Raw genomic sequence first — 20,008 nt, forward strand, 5'->3', positions numbered from 1 at the left:
TACCATAAACTGGGTGTCTTATTAACAATAGAAATTTAGTTATCATCATTCTGGAGGCTGAGAAATCCCAGATAAACTTGCCAGCAGATTCATCGTCTGGTGATGGCCTACTTCCTGATTCCTGATGGCAACCTTCTCACCGTATTCTCACATGGTAGAAAGATTGAGGCAGCTTTCTGGGGCCTCTTTTATAAAGGCACTAATCTTATTCATGGGAATCTGCCCTCATGACCTAATTACCTGCCAAAGCTCCCACCTCCTAATATCATTGCATTGGAGATTAGATTTCAATATATGCATTTGAGGTGAGGAAGACACAAACATTTAGGCCATAGCAAAAGTCAACATCTAAGTCAAATGCTGTTTGTTTGTGCAAGTAAGATAAGGGACTGAAAATTGACCATTGGATTTGGGAGCCTAGAGATTATTTATATACATGTATATATAATAAACTAGTGTTTATGAATAATACTATTGAGAAAATGAAAATTGTTCTTGTTTCTTCACTATATCAATGATATTTTTACAGTATCATTGTTTTCTGTTCTCATGTTTTTCTCAACCTTTTATTTCTCCATAGTGCTATTGATGTTTCAGAACACTTTACTCAGAACCAAAGCAGACCAGAAGAAATCACTCTTAGAGAAAATTTTGACAAGGATCTACTTTTACAAGCTGAGAGCTTTGGTGAGAATATTTGAGAACTCAAAATTACAAATTATAATCAATTATATTTGTATTTGTGTATTGAAACAATGCCAGTAGACGTAGCTGTAGAATGAATCTTTTGATGCGTAAATGTAATTCCCAATACATCTTTCCTTGCCTTTTCCTAGTATAGATGTCAATGCCAAGACTCAGTCTTAGGATATACTTCTATTCTCAGTGTATAACCATTTACTGAATACCTACTCTGTATCAGGTGCTATCAATAGACAGGGCAGTACCAAAATTTAAAGAAGCAGTTTCTGCCATCAAGGAGATACTGGGTGTGAGAGAGACATGTAAATAAACAGTTGTGATGGTCAACATACATACAAGATTTTATATGTATGCTGCATGAAATGCCTTCAAAATATATTTCTTCTGGTATATGATAATATCAATTGTAAATTAATGCCTTTTAAATCAGCCTGGGGGTGAGGAAGAGGAAATGCTACCACACTAAACGTATATATTGATTGTGAAACATAAACTGATTTTTAAGATGTTAAACTCCGTTTGGGCAAGGCGATTGTACTTTACTTTTAATTTTTTTATTTTTGACACAGGGTTTTGTTCTCGTTGGCCAGGTTGGAATGCATGATCATGGCGTACTGCAGCCTTGACCTGGGCTCACTATCTTCCCGCCTCAGCCTCCTGAGTAGCTGGGACTGCAAGTGCATATCACCACACTCAGCTAATTTTTTAAAACTTTTTTGTAAAGACAGGGTCTTCCTATGTTGCCCAGGCTGGTCTTGAACTTCTAGGCTCAAGCAATCCTCCTGCCTCAGCCTCCCCAAAGTGTTGGGTTTACAGGCATGAGCCACTGTGCCTGGCTAGTGTATTTTAAAATGGAAGCAATATGGTGTAATTTAACTAGAGTATTTGCTCTTTTTTTCTGGCATCTACTACTCCCTGTCTTATGATATTTATACACCTCTTGTCTTGGTTTACAAACTCCATGAGGATAGAATCTGTGTAACGTTCACATTTGAATTTCCTATAGTGCCCAAAACAATGAGCATAGGAGAAAGATAGCCTGTGTCTATCTTGGTTGGGGAGAGGAGTCAAGAAAGTAATGCTTGAGTGACATCTCCAACCTCGGCTTCTCATCCTCACTCTGCTTCGATAACTCTTCCTATATCTGTAGCTGTGTTTCTCAGCCTGTGGTGAAGGACCAGTTTTCTAATTTTTGTCAATTTTCAATCTGTATTATATTTTACTTTGTAAAATACAGTAAAATGAATTATTAGAAAAATTAAAAATTTAAAAATCAAAATACAAGCCTCAAGTTTTGTTATTAGAGTCAATATATATAAAATTGCTCTGTCAAATTTCTGTAAAACTTTCTGAACATGTACTTTTATTTCTGTATTTTATTTCTTGTGGACCAATACCTGTCCCCAGATTATACTTTAAGTAGCACTGATCTCTTACTGGGTATAATCCCAGACCCAGAATTGGAACACACTGGCAAAGAAGTAATCATATTCCCTACTCCCAAGACACTCTTTACAAATTCCCCTACTATTCTTATTTGGGCCTGAAACTTTAGGATCACTTTTTTTTTTTTTTTTTTTAATGGAGTCTCACTCTGTTACCCAGGCTGGAGTGCAGTGGCACTATCTTGGCTCACTGCAACCTCCACCTCCCAGGCTCAAGCGATTCTCCTGCCTCAGCCTCTGGAGTAGCTGGGATTACAGGCATGCACCACCACACTCGGCTAATTTTTGTATTTTTAGTAGAGACAGTGTTTTACCATGTTGGTCAGGCTGGTTTTGAACTCCTGGCCTCAGGTGATCCACCCTCCTCGGCCTCCCAAAGTGCTGGGATTGCAGGCATGACCCACCATGCCCGGCCAGGATCACTTTTAACTATACTTTTTGTCAGCTTCATACTAGTGCTGAGTTGTTTGTTTGTTCGTTAATTCTGAAATATCTCAGATATTTTTTCTATTTCCTTAGCCACTGATATAGTTCACCAGTACCAAAGACCTGGAGTATTGCAATACCTTCTACAAATCTTCCTCCAGTCTCTTCCCACATTTTTTATGCCTTTGTAAGAGCAATTGTCTTTAAATTCCATTTTCAATATATCACATTCCTCTGCTTAAGTGCCTTGGGTCCCTGTGACTTACTGTATCATATACCTCTACCTATACTCAAGTCCTCTGCCAATTTATCACCTTCTTTATTTCATCAGCTTTGTTTTCCTGTTAATGTGGACTTTTTGCTCTAGTCTAGCAAGTCTAGTGTCTTTGCCACCCAACCAGTACAATTTAGTTGTTCACATTTCTGTATCTTCCTTTACAATTTTAAAAGGTGGGAAGAACATGTTCTTAGTAAATGGACAGTTTTTGGTTTGAATCTGAACTTTCTCTATTGATTTTCTGTGTGATATTGGGCAAATTGCCTAACCTCTCTCAGCCTTACTGCCCCATTTGTAAAGTTGGGATATAACTGACAACATCATATGGTTATTTCCCTTATTCCTTCCTTTAATCTTCACCAATATGTGATTTTTCTCTTCTTTAAAAACTGCTTCAAACCTAATGTCCTCTAAGAAATATTTAAAATTAATCCATCTTATTCTGGATTATAATATAAGATCAAAGGCAATGATTATTTCTTTTATGTATTTTGTGTAATCTGAGATTCTTGTGATGTTCAATGCTGAGAATATAGTGTCTTCATAAGTCTTATTCTCTGACCAATGCTGGCTTTTCCTTTGGGAGCTATCAAGCTGTACCTGGATGATGTGAATATATTCTTAGTTTTTTAAAAAGTAATTTAGTCTTTTTTTTCTGAGCAATTCTTTAATCCATTGTCATGATAGTTGTTTTTTTCCGCTCTTCCATTCTAGAAGATTTAGGTCTATAGAAGAATTTTCAATATGGGTAATACTTCATGATTTTCTTTACTGTCTAACACTAACATGGGTTGTTAGAAGGAGGAGAAGACTAACCTTGGACCTCTGGGATTTCAGACTCCTGGACCTAGAGATTCAAATCCAAGAGAGGGAAATAACTGATTTCTGGTCAAGAGCTGACTTCTGGTCCCCTGGAACTATCAGTGTAGTGTTGTGATTGTCAGGATGTAGGCTTTGGAATCACAGCTGGATTCAGATCCTGACTCTGTTGTTTATTATATTGTGACTGTGTGCAAGTTACAAAACCTTTCTGTGCCTGTGTTACCTCATCTGTGCAATGAGAATTATAATAGTATCTTCTATTACATAATATAATACATACTATAAACACTCAGTTATTGTTAGCTGATGGGTTTTTTGTTGTTGTTGTTGTTGTTTTTTTTTTTTGCAGACCTGTGTCACTACCCCCTAGCATATTCAATTTCTATTGAATGAATGTTGTAAGCCCATTCTTTAATATTTTATCTATGTTTCCATTTCCGAAGATGACTGACATGTTCCTTATTTTCCAAACCTCCACTATGCATGAACAATACAAGCAATTGTCCTTAAAATACTATGAAATATACTTGGTCAAGCAGAACTTACTTACCTAAAATAGAAGAAATTATTTTCCATAGTACTTTTACCTTAGGAAGTTATTAAATTATATCACAACTATAAACTCTATGTAATATTTTGGCATTTTTTTCCATTGTATTTGAAAGGTCATTAGACTAAAAATCCAGTCTCTACTGATTAACTGAGTGACTTTAGTTGAATAATTCAAGTAAGTCTTTCAGCTATTCTCTTCATCTGTAAAATGAGGTGTTGGATGACAGGATTATGCTAGATGATATCTGAATTTCCTTCTAACTGTAAAATTCTGTGTTTCTATGAATTAGTATTAATGATATATATTTATTTAGGGGAGGAATCTGAAATTCTCAGAAGACATAGCTTCTTTGATGACAACATATTACTGAATTCCAGTAGTCCTTTAATTGAACATAGTTCTGGAAGCCTCACTAGAGAAAGATCTCTGTTCTATGACAGTCGAGATGGGTTTGGAGAAGAAGGAGCTGCAGGAGAAATGATTGGTATGCTATCTGGTCATGTAGAAATAAAATATTTATTTTAATCAAATTACTACAATGTATTAGATTTATTATATCAATGTAAAATTTCAAATATGTTTTTGTGTTACGTAGGTCAATACATTTTTCATACAAGTTTTCAAAGTCTATGGCATGTTTAAACATTTAGGCTAGGCCTAAGTAAATAGCCATCTGTTTAAATATATTTTCTATAGAGGTTATGAACTACTGCTTGTTTTTATTTTTACAAATTCCTAATTCTTGGAGGGAAGAGAGTGAGGTTAGTATATTCCTTGTAAAATATACTAGACTATGTACTGGAAAACATTGTTTTCTTTAACATACATGTGGGGCAGCTAAGGTATTTTTCTAGAATTTTATATTATTATTTTATATTTATATTCATCTGCTTAAGTGCCTTGGGTCCCCATGACTTACTGTATCAAATACTTCTACCTATCCTCAAGGCCTCTACCAATTTATTGCCTTCTTTATTTTATCAGTTTTATTTGTTTTACTCTTAATATAGACTATTTCACCTTATGAAATAGTCATAGAAATCGGATAGACAAAAACTGAGAAGTCCAAATGCACGTTTTATTTATTCTTCTTATTATTATTATTGAGACGGAGGCTTGCTGTGTCACCCAGGCTGGAGTGCAATGGCACCATCTCGGCTCACTGCAACCTCCGCCATGTGGTTCAAGTGATTCTCCGGCCTCAGCCTCCTGAATATCTGGGATTACAGGAGCCTACCACAACGCCTAGCTAACTTTTTTTTTTTTTTTTTTTTTTGAGACGGAGTCTCGCTCTGTCGCCCAGGCTGGAGTGCAGTGGCCGGATCTCAGCTCACTGCAAGCTCCGCCTCCCCGGTTTACGGCATTCTCCTGCCTCGGCCTCCCGAGTAGCTGGGACTACAGGCGCCCGCCACCTCGCGCGGCTAGATTTTTGTGTTTTTTTGGTAGAGACGGGGTTTCACCGCGTTAGTCAGGATGGTCTCGATCTCCTGACCTCGTGATCCACCCGTCTCGGCCTCCCAAAGTGCTGGGATTACAGGCTTGAGCCACTGCGCCCAGCCAACTTTTTTTTCTATTTTTAGTAGAGATGGGGTTTCACCATGTTGGTCAGGCTGGTCTCGAACTCCTGACCTCAGGTGATCCACCCGCCTCAGCCTCCCAAAGGGCTGGGATTACAGGAGCGAGCCACTGCGCCCAGCCGAAATGCACATGTTTTAAAGATTGTTTATTGACTTTATCAAATCTTTTTTAAAATTCTCTAGTTTACATTAAAAATCTAGTTATTCCTTTACAATGAAATGCATAAAGTAACATTAATAAATGTTTAGTGAACAAATGACAGATTCCCATCTGTATGAAAAAAGTATTCATTGTGTTTTTCAAGACAATCTATTGCAAGATGATCAGAATATCCTGTTAGAAGACATACATTTGAACAGAGAAATTTCCCTGCCTCCTGAGCCTCCCAGTAGTTTAGCAGGTAGGTTGAAATTTTCCTTTATGAGAAAGTAATGGGTACTAATGTTTAAATTAAGCCTCAGAACTTCTGAATTTAAGTAGCAATATAGTATAGTGAGAGACAAAGAGCAATGTCCTTCAGACTCTGTTAATCTGACTGTAGACAATATAAAATAGGAAATTGGATTCTGAGAAAGGTACATTGAAGGGTATTTAGCCAGGATTGGGTTTAGCATGAGAGTGCTCTGCCAAAATATTGTGCTTTTGAATTATTAAAATAGTATATGGTACATAGTAAGAAAATTTATTAACTAGTATCATTTGATAATCTACATACAATTTGAGAGAAATTATAAATTGAGGATATTTTCCCTACTTGAAATTCATATGGAAGTACCTCAGATGATTTGAGGTATTTTAGTCCGATTTTTCTTAAGAATTAAAAGTACAATTAGCCCCATTTTTGATTAGCCACAATTTTTGATGTTATATTTGCTTTCTAAAAACAATAGTAGAAATGGAAAATACAAAGAGCTAAGTAATAAAATTTTACTTATGGTTTTTTATGGGTCAACTGATAAGTATTTAACAGAATACAATTTTTTTTAGCAGACATATAGTCAAATTTTTGTCAGTCATTTACTGTGGTTGCCACCACTGTTTTTACATCTGCGTGACTTTAACCCACCCTTAGATGTCTCATGTGCAAAAGGGGATGATGATACTTGACTCACTTGAATACTATGGGTCCCAGACCATATAATCTGTAAGCTTCTTCAACTCTATTAAATAAATGATTCTAAGAATTCAGATGTTCCAGTTAGTAATATAAATCTTCAGTTAGTTTATCTTTCTCTTTAATTCTCACACAGTCCTCTAGCCTGCATCCTAACTGGTTTTTTTTACAATTTCTTTTATGTGGATGTTGATTAGTTGAACCAGATAACCCAGAGTGTATATGTGTACCTGAAAATGAAAAAATGAATGAAACAACATTATTATCAACTGAAGAGGAAGGATTTACCCTTGATCCAATTGATATTTCAGGTCAGAGGCATTTATCATTTTGTTTTAATTTTTAATACACTGTTAACTTATATACTTTGAGATGTTTGAATAATCACTGAAATATTACAGGAGGTAGTCAATCTAGTACTAGCACTTGTAATACAATAGAGGAGAAGACCGTCAAGGAAATTTTAGATGATCCTTTTGAGGTAGGAAGTGGGACTCAACTCTAGAATTGGGGGTTGGACGCCGGACCAGATGATGACAAGTTACAAAGTGGGTGGGGGGAGCTTTCAATCAGACCCACCCACCAGTGTGCCATGTCAATTTACTGCTGCCATGGCAACACCGGGAATTCACCCTTTTCCATGGCGATGACCCAGTGATTACTACTCCTTCCCCGCATAAACCGGCCCCCTTAATCTGCATGCAATTAAAAGTGGGTATAAATATCACTGCAAAACTGCCCTGAGCTGCTAGTCTGGGCCTACTGGGTAGCCCTGCTCTGTAGCAGCAGTCACGGTGCTAGAGCTGTAACACCACCAGAGCTTTAACACTGCCTATTCAGTAAAGCTGTTTTCTTCTACCTCTGACTTGCCCTTGAATTCTTTTCCTGGACAAAGCCAAGAACCCAGATGGGCTAAGCTCCAGTCTGGGGCTCATTTGTCCTGTATCTCTGTATCACTTGCATTATATTCAGTCCTGTTCAAACCACGTATCCAGTTTGGGAAACTGAAAAATTTTAAACTAAGTTCAATTTAGGAATGTATTGAGCCATTACTCTGTGGTGGGCATGGGAATAAAGAAGACACACACTTTTTGCTTTTAAGAAGCTTAGAAAACAATCCAGTTAGGAAGATAAATAATCATGCAAGTGAATATAATATAAGGCAGAATAAAAGGGTCAGAAGAGAGGCACAATGCCTTCTAGCATTTAACTTCAAACATCATGTTTTAGGGATAAGTAGTAAGTATGAGTCTAATATAACTACTAGTCTAATATAACTAATATAACTAGGTCATTTAGAAACATCCTAGTTTGTAGGTAGTATAATTGATGTGAATTTCAGTTTATAAACTCAGGCATGCAAACAGTAAAGCATTTTTTTTTTTTTTAACTGAGTTTACCACTGAGCCTCTATCTCACTAGGCTGGCAGGAAATTCAGTCTGTGTAGCTTCCCTGTCTTCTTTCCATCATGTAGTTCCAGAGTTTGGGGGAAGGGTATAGAAGGTGGAAGGTGGAAGGGAACCTCTGGTTATCAGCCATACCAATTTGTAGTTCCCAGTGCTCCAGCTTACATAGCCTTGGGGATCATCACATAGCCAACCTGTCCAGTATCTTGCCTTGTTCCTGGGATTTTACTGAGGCATATCAACCAGCAAGCAGGTTCCTGTACCTTTTGGCTCCACTGATCTTGGATCTTTATCCATTCTGAGAAATCTAACCCTCTCTCCCCTTTTAGAGCTTTACTAAAGAAAAGCTTAACTTCTGCTTTCTGCCTGCTAAAATTCCCTGATGGAGTGAAATCCTATGGAACCTGCTTGGAATGTCTATGAATTTCAGTGGGAGAGGGAAAAATACACTAGACAAATACAAATTAGCATTGTAGAAAGTTATCCTATTACATAAGCATTTTAAGGAACCTCCAGATAGGTTGAATTCCCTCTTCCCCACATTTCCTCAGTTGCTCACTTAACAGGTAGATCCCTTTCTAAGCACTTCCAAGCAACACCTTACAAAATGTATCAGCTATTGGTTGCTCAGCGTAATTTTCAGAGGAGAGAAGGGATTTTCTTTCCAATGCAACACTGTATGTTGTACAGTGGTAGAAATTTCTTTTCTTTTTTGGAGATAGGGTCTTGCTCTGTTGCCCAGTCTGGAGTGTAGTGGTGTGGTCTCAGTTCACTTCAGCCTCTGTCACTCAGGCTCAAGGGATCCACCCATCTCAGCCTCCTGAGTAGCTGGGTTTACAGGTGCATGCTACCATGTGTGGCTAATTTTTGTATCTTCTGTAGAGACAGGGTTTAGCCATGTTGCCCAGGCTGGTCTTGAACTCCTGGGCCCAAGCAATCTGCCCACCTCAGCCTCTTGAAGTGCCGGGATTACAGGCATGAGCCACCGTGCCTGGCTTAGAAATTTCTTAAGTATTTAGTGTCTACAATATGATTTTAGAAAGCTGTATAACCAATCACATTTGTGCCTATTTCTTATATTTAGACATTGCTGAGAAAAGGAAAGGTAAAAAGAGGAGATTGCTCATAGATCCTGTCAAGGAGCTCAGTAGCAAAGTTATACATAAACAGCTTACTTCCTTTGCGCACACCCTCATGGTTTTGGAACTTGCACCTCCTACCCAAAGATTGATGATGTGGAAGAAGAGGGGAGGAGTGGATACACTTCTGTCAACCGCTGCCCAGGATTTGGTTCATGCTGAACTGAAAATGGTAACAGTTTCTATCCTTCTACATGACAGCAATGTCTGGTTATAAATAAATAAATAAATAATAAACACATCTTTACATACATATACAGAATTTAAACTTGCAAAGAAGTACTTCCTCATTTTGAATTAATTTTCTGGATTGTGTGTATGAATTATAGTTTTTCCTTTTTAGATATGTGCTTGTGTTTTCTTGAATTACTTTGCTGGTACAAAAACAAAAAAACCAAAAGTGTGTATTTTTACAGTTGTTTACAAAGTGCTTTCTGTCCTCTGGCTTTAAACTTGGAAGAAAAATGACACAGAAGGATTCAGTAAGGGAAGAAGTGGGAAACCAAAATATCATAGGTGAGACTTCTTAATTCTCTTGATGTTGAGGGGAATGTTGTGGCAACAAAAATTTGATGTTTTAAATTTCAAAATGAACATGGGATCCAATTCCATGTTCTCAAGTATAAATGCTAACTCTGGAAGAGTAGTTGAACTTAAATGAAATTATTACTTCAGTATTGCATTTTTCTGCATTTTGGATTAATTTTTGTCCCAGAGATTTCATTAAAAAGATGAAGTATACATACTATGTAAACCATTCTTACTATCACTTTTTCTACCTCCTTCACTCTCAAAGGCAGTACTCAAAAATCCTCAAAAAAGAAAATCTTTCTATCTAGCAAGATAATGTTTCAATGTAAAACAACTAACATGAAAAGTCATGTAAGGATAAGAACAGCACTTAATACAGTTAACTTGAGACGAGTATTTCTGTCTACCCAAAGGCACATGGAATATTAATAATTACTGATTATTATCATGATAATTATAAAGTAATAGTAAAACCAATTGATGTGATGAGGGAGCCTCCACTTCCTGATCACCCTTCCTGAAGGCATTAAATCTACTGAACGATATACCACAATGGGCTTGAATTATCCATGTTGTCTTGTGAGTGAATGTGTGAGAGTGTGTGTAGAGGAGATGGTTGGCAGAGAATGGGGAGTGGAGTTGATAAAGAGACAGAGGACAGGAAAGGGAAGATACATATGTGAGACTTGGGAGCAGTAAGAAAGTTTGTGTATCCTTTGCTTAAATTCTTGGATCCCAAGGTGTCTGTCAGAAGTTTTCTTTTGTTACAACCATATCACAATTCAAGTTTGAAAGATATTTTGGTGAAATTGTCTTTATTTCCTTGATAATTTAGAGACATTCATGATGCAAGAGCCAAATTCCCAGCAAGAGTTAAGTAAACCTCAAACTTGGAAGGATGTGATTGGTGGATCTCAGCATAGCTCTTATGAGGATACCAATAAACATATTAACACTGAGGTAAGTTATCCAGAGAGAATCATAAAAATATTTTATTTTCTACAGATATAGTAAAGGAATGTTGGGACTCTGGTATATTTTCTTACATTTGTATATTCATATTTCATTTTAAGTTGTTTTGCAATTTGTTTACCAAGTAGCAGGGTAAAACATGATTTTCTTCTACAGAATTTTTCCAGGAGTTTAGGATGTAAATCGCAAGATAAGGTGGTTTCATACTGAACTAGTATTTTGCATGATACGTTAAATCAATGATTGTCTCTAGGTAAACCTGGTTATATGCTGAGAATCCTACTAGGCCTCATATTCTTTGTGTCATGGAATGTTTTAGAACTGCAGCCAGTATACCTGAGTTTTGCTTCTCATCGTAAATTCACCCTTACATCTCTAAGAATAATATATTTTAGACCCACCCATTACTTTGGCCTTGAATCTGAAAGACTTATCTAAAGATTTATAACCAAAACGAAATTTTAAAAACTTTTTAAGATATAATTTTTTATTTGAAAAACATTACTATTTGAAAACATAATTGGAAATAATTGCTTTGAAATATTTTCTCAATTGTTATTTTATTGATTGTACAAATATAAATATTATAGCCATACCAGATAAAAATAAACCAGTGTTTTTCTGGTCTGTTCCATTATCACTGTATTTTGATAACCACTCAGGGAATTCAAAGTCAACCCATGTTGAAACTGAATGCCCTTGGAAAGAAAGACAATTTCACAGTGCATTCAAACAGAAAGTATTTTACTAAATATTTAATAATATACTGGATATTGAGATACTGGGTTGCCAGTACTACTCTCTCCCTCACTTGGGCTCAGGCGTTTCTTAAAGTGTACCTTCCGAAAATTATAATTAGGTAAACCTGTTTAGTTTATGATATTTTGGAAGGAAAATATAACTGCACTTATCATAGATATAACAAGATAGATTGTCCCATGGGCTTGAAGTAGAGAGAAGAGAGATTGATGTACCAGTTCTTTTGAACCTTTACTCCTTTCCCTATGTTTATGCTTTTTCAATTCTACTCTTATTTTGCTTCCAAAAATGGTTAACAAATGAGAAATATAGTCACGCATGGGAGCACAAGAACAAGAAGGGACAAGAAAATATTGATTCTGATGAATCATTTTCAAATTTTCATAAAACAGAATTTTTATATATCATAACTGCAAAATTGAGAGTATCAGAAAGATTGAATATTCATAGAAATTGAAAGAGAAAAACAAGGCTTCACAAACATGTTTATTAAAGAATAAAATGTAACTCCTTATGTTTACTAACAATTTTTAAAACTGAGTTAAAAAGCAAGTAAACTATCTTAGAGGAGGCCCTTAGTCAAGACTGGGGAGAATACCTGGGGAATGAAGCTTAGAGACAGGTTGAAGATGAAAAGGGATTGACAGCTTCTATAGCAATGAGAAGGGAAGGAGATGATAGGGACTAGGAAATTTCTGTCTGTCTCTTTTTCTTTCTTCCTTTATGTCTTCACTCCCCTTCCAGCAGACAGGTCCTTCTTCCCTTTTGCCCGTGACAGCTCCAGCAGTGGTGGCAGGAATCCTATCATGGTCCTCAGTAGGGATATTAATATCCCTTTCCTCACTCTCACTCCCTCTCTGCTTGTCTATTGCAGATCTCTTTCCTCTGCCACCTGGTATTGGCATGAGAATAGAGGTAGGGGAGTGGGGCTAGATAAAATGCTTCAAAGCAAAGTGGTCTCAGTAGCACAGCAGTAGAGACTTTTAATGTGAGGCCTGCAGTAGAGAGGGAAAAAGAAAGGAAAAGGATAGGAAACAAGGAGGGAAGGGGCATGCAAGTTCTTCCTTTATGGGAGGCATATGGAAAACAGTAACATTTAAGTCAAAGACTGCCTATCTGGGATATTTCAGAGATAATATTTTGAGAATGTGGGTAGTATTTTAAATTAGTTTGAGAAATGAGCGTTCACGTGATTAAAGCATTTAACAAAATTAGATTGTTCCTGTATAACCACTGTCAGATTTACCTAACTTTCCCTAATTTGCTTCAGCAGGATATTGTTGAAATGGTGTCTTTAGCTGCTGAGGAATCATCTTTAACGAATGACTTATTTGCACAAGAAATTGAATGTAGTCCAGTTGAATTGGTAAATATATGTATAGTCTTGGGGATGTTCTTAAAAACTTCATTCCTAAATATTTTTAACACCTTATTTATCTGAAACTTGGCTTTTAAAGCTGTCATGTTACTTTCTGAATTTATAATTTAAATTTGTGATTACAACAGAGATGTTTGTGAATAGTTTGATAAAATATTCTGAATTGCTCTGATTTTTTGTCTTTCTTTAATTTCTTTTGAAACTTCAAATACTTTTAAGGGAAAATGTGAGATTTTTGTACTTATCAAAAGTAGTGACAGGATTTAAAATGTTGAGAATCACTGTTTTAAATTATTGGTATAACATTTCTAGAGAGACAGAACTATATTAAGAGTATGGCCTAGTGCATTTGAAATTTTATCTTATTTACAACAAAAATTGTAGGCAATTTTTCCTTTAACATTATGTGGCACGAGGCTTTTATCTATACAAGGGTTCTGGAAATTTGAAACAAAATCATCTGGTAGTCAGAGGGCCACATGTCAATAGCAAAGACAGAAGTCAAGTCTGATTTACCTGACTCCCTGCTTGTTAACTGTCTTATTTCTCTGGTCTTGTCCCAGCGTACTGAAAACATTTTTAAGATTGTAAAGAATTTTAGTAAAAGTTTTTTAGTAAATAATATAAAAACACCCAGTAAGCCTGATATTAATTTGTTTCTATAAAATTATCTATATAATGAGTTCCAAGACTATTTGATTGTTTTTCATAAAAGGAAAAGAGACTGAATTCTCTAGATAATCTAGGGCAGAATAAATTACCTGAACTTTTTACCTGAAGTATCCAAACAGCTGAGCCAGAAGTGGTTGATTCATTCTTGCTATTCGCTTTGCTTTTATAGATGTAGGTTATTTTCATACATGGTCAAGCAAACCACAACACAGCACAAGTTCAGCTGTTTTAATAATCCACTGGGCTTTCTACACAATAGATTCAGCTGTAGGGTGTCCAGATAGATCAAGTAGACAGGCTTTAGCAGAATGCACAGACTATTTCTTCTGAGCCTTTCTCTGGTTAGTTTAGTTGTGCATTATAGGTGAAGCGAGAGTCTCATGGACCTTTAACAAAGAGGTTTTTACATTTCAAAAACTGCATTTGTTTATTTAACAATAAAATAAACATTAATAAGTGGGTGTCCTCATTTATCCAAGGACAGACCAGAAAAGAATAATCATAAATTGTAGCTGAAGGGATTTGGAAAACTCTCCAGAATAAAGTGACCATATTTTCAAATTAGTCTCTTTGGGATATAAGAAAGCATATAGCATAGGCAGGCCCAGGAAGCTGGTATAGTTGGTGGAAATGGGGACTCAGTAGTTCCCAGGCTGAGTCAAAGAGTCCCTTTAGCCTCACATGATTTAAAATGTCATGCAGAATATTCTGGTGCTTTCTGTAATTGTCTTGGAGTCTATGAAATTGAAAGCACTTTTAGCAAGTGTCTGGGCTCCTATACATGAAGGCTAGACAAACGGTGGACATGTGATGAGAGTGACAGATGCTTTTGGGACGCATGGTCAGAATTAGCTTAGGAAAAATTATAAAGTAGGCCAGATTTGTGCCACTTCCCTTCCCCCAACCCCCTGTAAGCCTACTCTTTTATCAGATTCATGAACACCTTTCATATGCCCAGTTTCTGCTCTAATATCATAAGGTGTTAGTTTGTAAGGGATTAGAATAAATTCTTGCAAAGAATTTCAACTTTACCATTTTTAAATATTGAGGTATTTCTGAAAGTGGTTAAGACTTAAATACCAAAAAAAAACCAAAAAAAACCAGAAAGAATTTATTTAGATAACAATGACAGACAATCAGGCAGTGGGTTAATCTTTTTTGGACAAGGCATCTCGAAATCTGAAAGATTTCTAACCCAATTGTACACAAACTACTAGACAGCAGTTATGTTTAGAGCTTCCATTACCAGGTAAGTTCAGATAAAGGTCTTTACAATGCAGAAATAGCTATATGTTTACTCCTGTCAACTAAGTTCAGATTGACCAGAACTAGGATAGCCCTAGGCAAAAGTTGTTGTCTTTGCTAATTTTACTTTTCAAAGTAACTGAAAGGCCCTGGGCACATTACCAAATAAAGATGGCAGAATCTCCTATTTTGGAGCCTCTTATCAGAAGACACCCTGGAGAGTATAGGTATAATTGTGCAAAGGTGGTTTATATTTGTATGTTAGCCTTATTCTCTTTATAAATAATAAAGACTATAAGCTCTTTATTTGGCAGGACCCATTGTAAAAATTGTGTTTCTTGTAGAAGCTAACACTATGATTGGTGAATAGTAAGCGTTTAGTAAAATTTGCTTAAATTAAATATTTTATTTATCAGTCATTCAAACAGGAGTCATTGAGGAATGAAGAAAATATTGAGACAGAAAGATGGAATCGAAGAATACTTCAGTTGTTAAATCGTTTACGGGTAAGATGCTAGGGTTTGTCAACCCTATTTTTATTTTAAAAAATAAGTAAATACTGACTTCAAGCTTCTAGATATTAATGAAAACGCAGTAATTTTCCTTATTTTTTTGAGGCCACATCCCACTAGAGTGCGATGATTTTCAGTAGTATACCCAGGGCTAAATATAGAAGTTTGGTTTTGGTGCCTGCATATTCTAATCAACTTCTTACCCACACTCATACCCTTAGATATCTATCTATTCTGTATCCCATTCTCATTTTTAGCAGGATACCAACTAATTCTCAACATGAAACTTAGTTGATAGCAGTTCAAGAGTGACAGCTCAGATAATTTTTGAATTTAATTTATATTTTTATCAAAATAATACATGCATATTATTTTAAAAGTTCCATAGCACCATGCAATAAGGCTGAAAAGGCAGAAAGGCCTTTGTCCTACCCCTCCTTTCCCTAAGTCCTGCTCACCAGAAGCAACTACATTAAGCTGCTTCTTTTAGTATTTATATCTATATTCTTTTTTTTTTTTTTTTTTTTTTTTTGAGACGGAGTCTCGCTATGTCACCCAGGCTGGAGTGCAGTGGCGCGATCTCGGCTCACTGCAAGCTCCGCCTCCCGGGTTTACGCCATTCTCCTGCCTCAGCCTCCGACTAGCTGGGACTACAGGCGCCCGCCACCACGCCCGGCTAGTTTTTTGTATTTTTAGTAGAGACAGGGTTTCACCATGTTAGCCAGGATGGTCTCGATCTCCTGACCTCGTGATCCACCCGCCTCAGCCTCCCAAAGTGCTGGGATTACAGGCTTGAGCCACCGCGCCCGGCCTATATCTATATTCTTAATAAACATGCTTTTAGTGCTCTTTCTTGGTATTTCAGCTTTAAACTTTACTGAATTCTTCTGACAGAAAACAAAAGTTTAACTTAGTTACCTTCCCCTCCCTACTATACTTTTAGCATAGTGTTATGTGTTTACAGTGTTATATTTGTAATAGTTATGATGCAGGTTTGATTGTGACAGGAAGCCAAAATATTAATGACTTTAAAAAGATAGAAGTTTGTTTATCTCTCAGGTAAAGGTTCAATCTGGTATGGCAGCTATGCTCACAAAGTTGTCAGGGACCCAGGTTTCCCTTGTCTTCTCAAGATCCAAAATGGCTAACTACCTACCAGGTCTGTACTCCAATCAGCAGCAAAGTTTCCTTTAACTGTACAACCCAGAAATTGTATCACTTTTTTTTTTTTTAATTTTTTTTTTTGACACGGAGTCTCGCTCTGTCGCCCAGGCTGAAGTGCAGAGGTGCGATCTCTACTCACTGCAAGCTCCGCCTCCCGGGTTCACGCCATTCTCCTGCCTCAGCCTCCCGAGTAGCTGGGACTATAGGCGCCCACCACCGCGCCCAGCTAATTTTTTGTATTTTTAGTAGAAACGGGGTTTCACCATGGTCTCGATCTCCTGACCTCGTGATCCCCCTGCCTCGGGCTCCCAAAGTGCTGGGATTACAGGCGTAAGCCACCGCGCCCAGCCAGAAATTTTATAACTTTTAATGCTTCATTGACCAGCACTTAATCACATTACCGCATCTAGCTGGGAAATGTAGTCTTTATTTGGTAAGCTTAGTCCCAGCTAATAATTCCGTTACTATAGAAGAAGAGAATGGAAATTAAAGGACAACTAGCAGCTGCTGCCATAAATACTATATAAAAATTAGTTTACATTGAAGCTTCATAGCGTGATTACATTTCTTGTCAAGTTTATGATTGTTTTGTCATTAGGCTTTTTTCAAGTTAATCATTACCTCATTTTTTTTCATTTGCTCAGTCTATAAACCCATTTTAATTACTTTTCCAAGCTCAGACAATATGACCAAACTCTGACAAAAATACCATTTTTATGGTTTTATAATATTTTATAATATCTCTTATCAAGTGATCCATCAGTTCCTTTTTTTCTCCTTAAAGGTATCTCTCTGGAGGTTCACCATCCTCTTGTTCTGATTGATACAAACTAGTTGCTCTTTAGGTCTGCTCCATAGTTTTTGTCTTGGGATATTGCTTTGTCATAAACATGAGAATTTGTCTCTTTCCTGTATGTATTATTTCGTCTGTGGTTTTGGGTGCTTTGATCTTCCTTTATCTTAAATTTTTTGGTGATTAACATCCTTTCATGATTTCCTGAGATAAATAGTTCATAAGAGATAAAGACCCTCCATACCAGCCTGAGCATTTCTTTTACCTTTAACGTGACTGTCTCTAGACATAAGTTGAAAATATATTTCTCTCAGATGTTGAAGGCTTTGTAACATTGCCAAGATTCTTGTGATGTTATTGAGAGGTCAGATGTTGCCTTAGTTGGTGATCCTTTGTAAGAAATCTTTATTTTCTTTCTGGAAGCTTTTGATCTTTTATTATTAATATTATTATCCCTGGCACTCTGGAATTTCATGATGTGCTTTGGGTTTTTTTTTCTTTCACTTGTTGTGCCTACCATGTAGTGTGTTCTTTTATATGGAAAGTTCATGTTCCTGAGTTTTAGAAAATTTTAAAAAATTTCTTGAACTTTCTCCTTATTACTGTTATTTTTTAAAGTTTTTCATAGAGTCAGGGTCCCACTGTGTTGCTCAGGCTGGTTTCAAACTCCTGGCCTCAATTTCCTTGTTATTTATCTTCCTGAAGGGCCAATGGGTCAGATGTTGGATGTCCTGAACTGCTCCTTTAATTTTAAAAACATCTTTTATCCTCTATATTAGTTTCCTTTTATTTGTGTTTTTCTCCTCTCTAGATTTCTTCAACTTTGTCTTCTAGACTTAACTGAATTTTTACATCTGCTTTCACCTTTTTGTTTTCCAGGAGTTTTTTTCTTGTTTACTAACCTTTTGTTTTATAGCATCACGATATTTTTATTTAATTATTTAATTAGGTTTTTAAGCAGCTTTGTTGAGATATTATTAACATACAGTAAACTATTTCTATTTAAAGTATGCATTAGATAAGTCTTGACATATGCATACAACTGTAAAACCTTCACCACAATCAAGGAGTAAACATATCTCAAACCAGAAAAAGTTTCCTTGTGCCCCTTGTGAATCCCTCATTTGCATACCTTCAACTGGCACCTCCATTCCCAAGCAACCACTGATCTGCTTCCTCTCACTATTATCCTAGCCATTTTTCATGGATACAATGAAAAACTTCTTAACTTCAGAGATTGCACTTCTGCTCCCTGCATTATCTTTCCTTAGTGATGTTCTTGAATGCATTCCTTTTTGCTGTTTAATATTAGAGATTTTACTCAAATATCTTGTAGATCCTAGGATTATCTGTTTTTATTTAAGATAGAGACACCAAAAAACTGATTGGAAGTTATATACGCATGAAGGCTTGTAGACTTATGGTCTTTATACTGAGGTCATTGGGTGGCACCCCTCACCTTCCCCAGATTGTATTATGTAACTGGGTTTTGTTCTCCCTTAGAATAGTTGGCTTTTCCAGAGTAATCTTTAAGTCTACTGCCTAGGACATGTAAGCACGATGCCAGTAGCTCAGGAACCAAAAGGAGATAAAGGAGAGGCTGGTTATCTCACTGTTCAGAGTGTAGAATTTCCCTTAATCCCACTGTTTGTGGTATGACACTTCACCATCCACAGCGCTAGTGCCTTAAGTCCAAAGCCTCAATGCTTGGTATCTCCAGAAGGGCAACGTCACACCTTCTACTATGTGAGTAGTGGTCTCTGATTCTGTGAGGTGGTGGAGTGGACAGAAGGGCTAACTGTTCCTAAGTAGATTCTCAAGGAATTCTCCTATTTTCAGCTTAATCCCTCTCCCCAGTTTATGATACACTGATGTCTCCAATTCCTGAGCTTTTCCAGGGTACTGTATCTCACTCAGATCGGCTTGCTTTTTGCTGGCTTCCCCTCTGCCAGCATTTAGGATTCAGTTGTCTCTACTCTACTAAGTCAGTTATGTCTTCCACTTTCTTTGTCTTTGTCTCCTTCCTTTGTCACTTTTTCTTTCTTTACCTTCATTTCAGAAAGGTTTCTGAAGGGAACACAAATAAACACTTACGTTTAATCTTGCATATTTGTCCCTTTAGGGTTTTTCAAGAGAATTCTTGAAATTGAAAAAGCTGTCCTTATTCTCTCCTGGGAGGAAAAAGCCACCCAATTCTCATCTTTTCTCTCAAGGCAGGGAATAAATGTAGGCTGGATATGCCATCTTTGAAAGGTTACTCACCCTGGGCTACACCTTTGGTTAAGATAAAGTATAATAATGTATTTAATTTATTAATTTGTTGAATGTTATAGACAAGCAAAACCTTGTATATGGTATTTCTAAATATGCTTCACAACTATCCAAGGAGTATGATGCTCCTAGGGACATTGGCCAGTATTCACTACAGTGTTTCTTTCTTTTTTTTTTTTTTTTTCTTTTTTTGAGATGGGGTCTCACATCACCCATGCTAGAGTGCAGTGGTGTGATCTTGGCTCACT

General features: G+C 36.6%; 1 protein-coding gene across 3 annotated transcripts in view; it reads left to right on the plus strand.

Annotated features, from left to right (window-relative positions):
- Nucleotides 1-20,008, plus strand: part of RAD21L1 (RAD21 cohesin complex component like 1) — a 30,591-nt gene that overhangs the window by 7,756 nt on the left and 2,827 nt on the right. For 2 of the 3 annotated variants that reach the window (XM_073008741.1, XM_073008745.1), the window contains 9 exons: nt 581-687; nt 4,539-4,709; nt 6,108-6,203; nt 7,115-7,228; nt 9,409-9,635; nt 9,880-9,979; nt 10,830-10,954; nt 12,996-13,091; nt 15,437-15,526. In XM_073008741.1, the coding sequence (XP_072864842.1) occupies nt 581-687; nt 4,539-4,709; nt 6,108-6,203; nt 7,115-7,228; nt 9,409-9,635; nt 9,880-9,979; nt 10,830-10,954; nt 12,996-13,091; nt 15,437-15,526 (1,126 nt within the window). The remainder of the gene's footprint in view (nt 1-580; nt 688-4,538; nt 4,710-6,107; nt 6,204-7,114; nt 7,229-9,408; nt 9,636-9,879; nt 9,980-10,829; nt 10,955-12,995; nt 13,092-15,436; nt 15,527-20,008) is intronic. The other variant, XM_073008742.1, reaches the window with a different exon arrangement.

This window comes from Chlorocebus sabaeus, chromosome 2, assembly GCF_047675955.1.
Source record: "Chlorocebus sabaeus isolate Y175 chromosome 2, mChlSab1.0.hap1, whole genome shotgun sequence".
Lineage (NCBI taxonomy): Eukaryota > Metazoa > Chordata > Mammalia > Primates > Cercopithecidae > Chlorocebus > Chlorocebus sabaeus.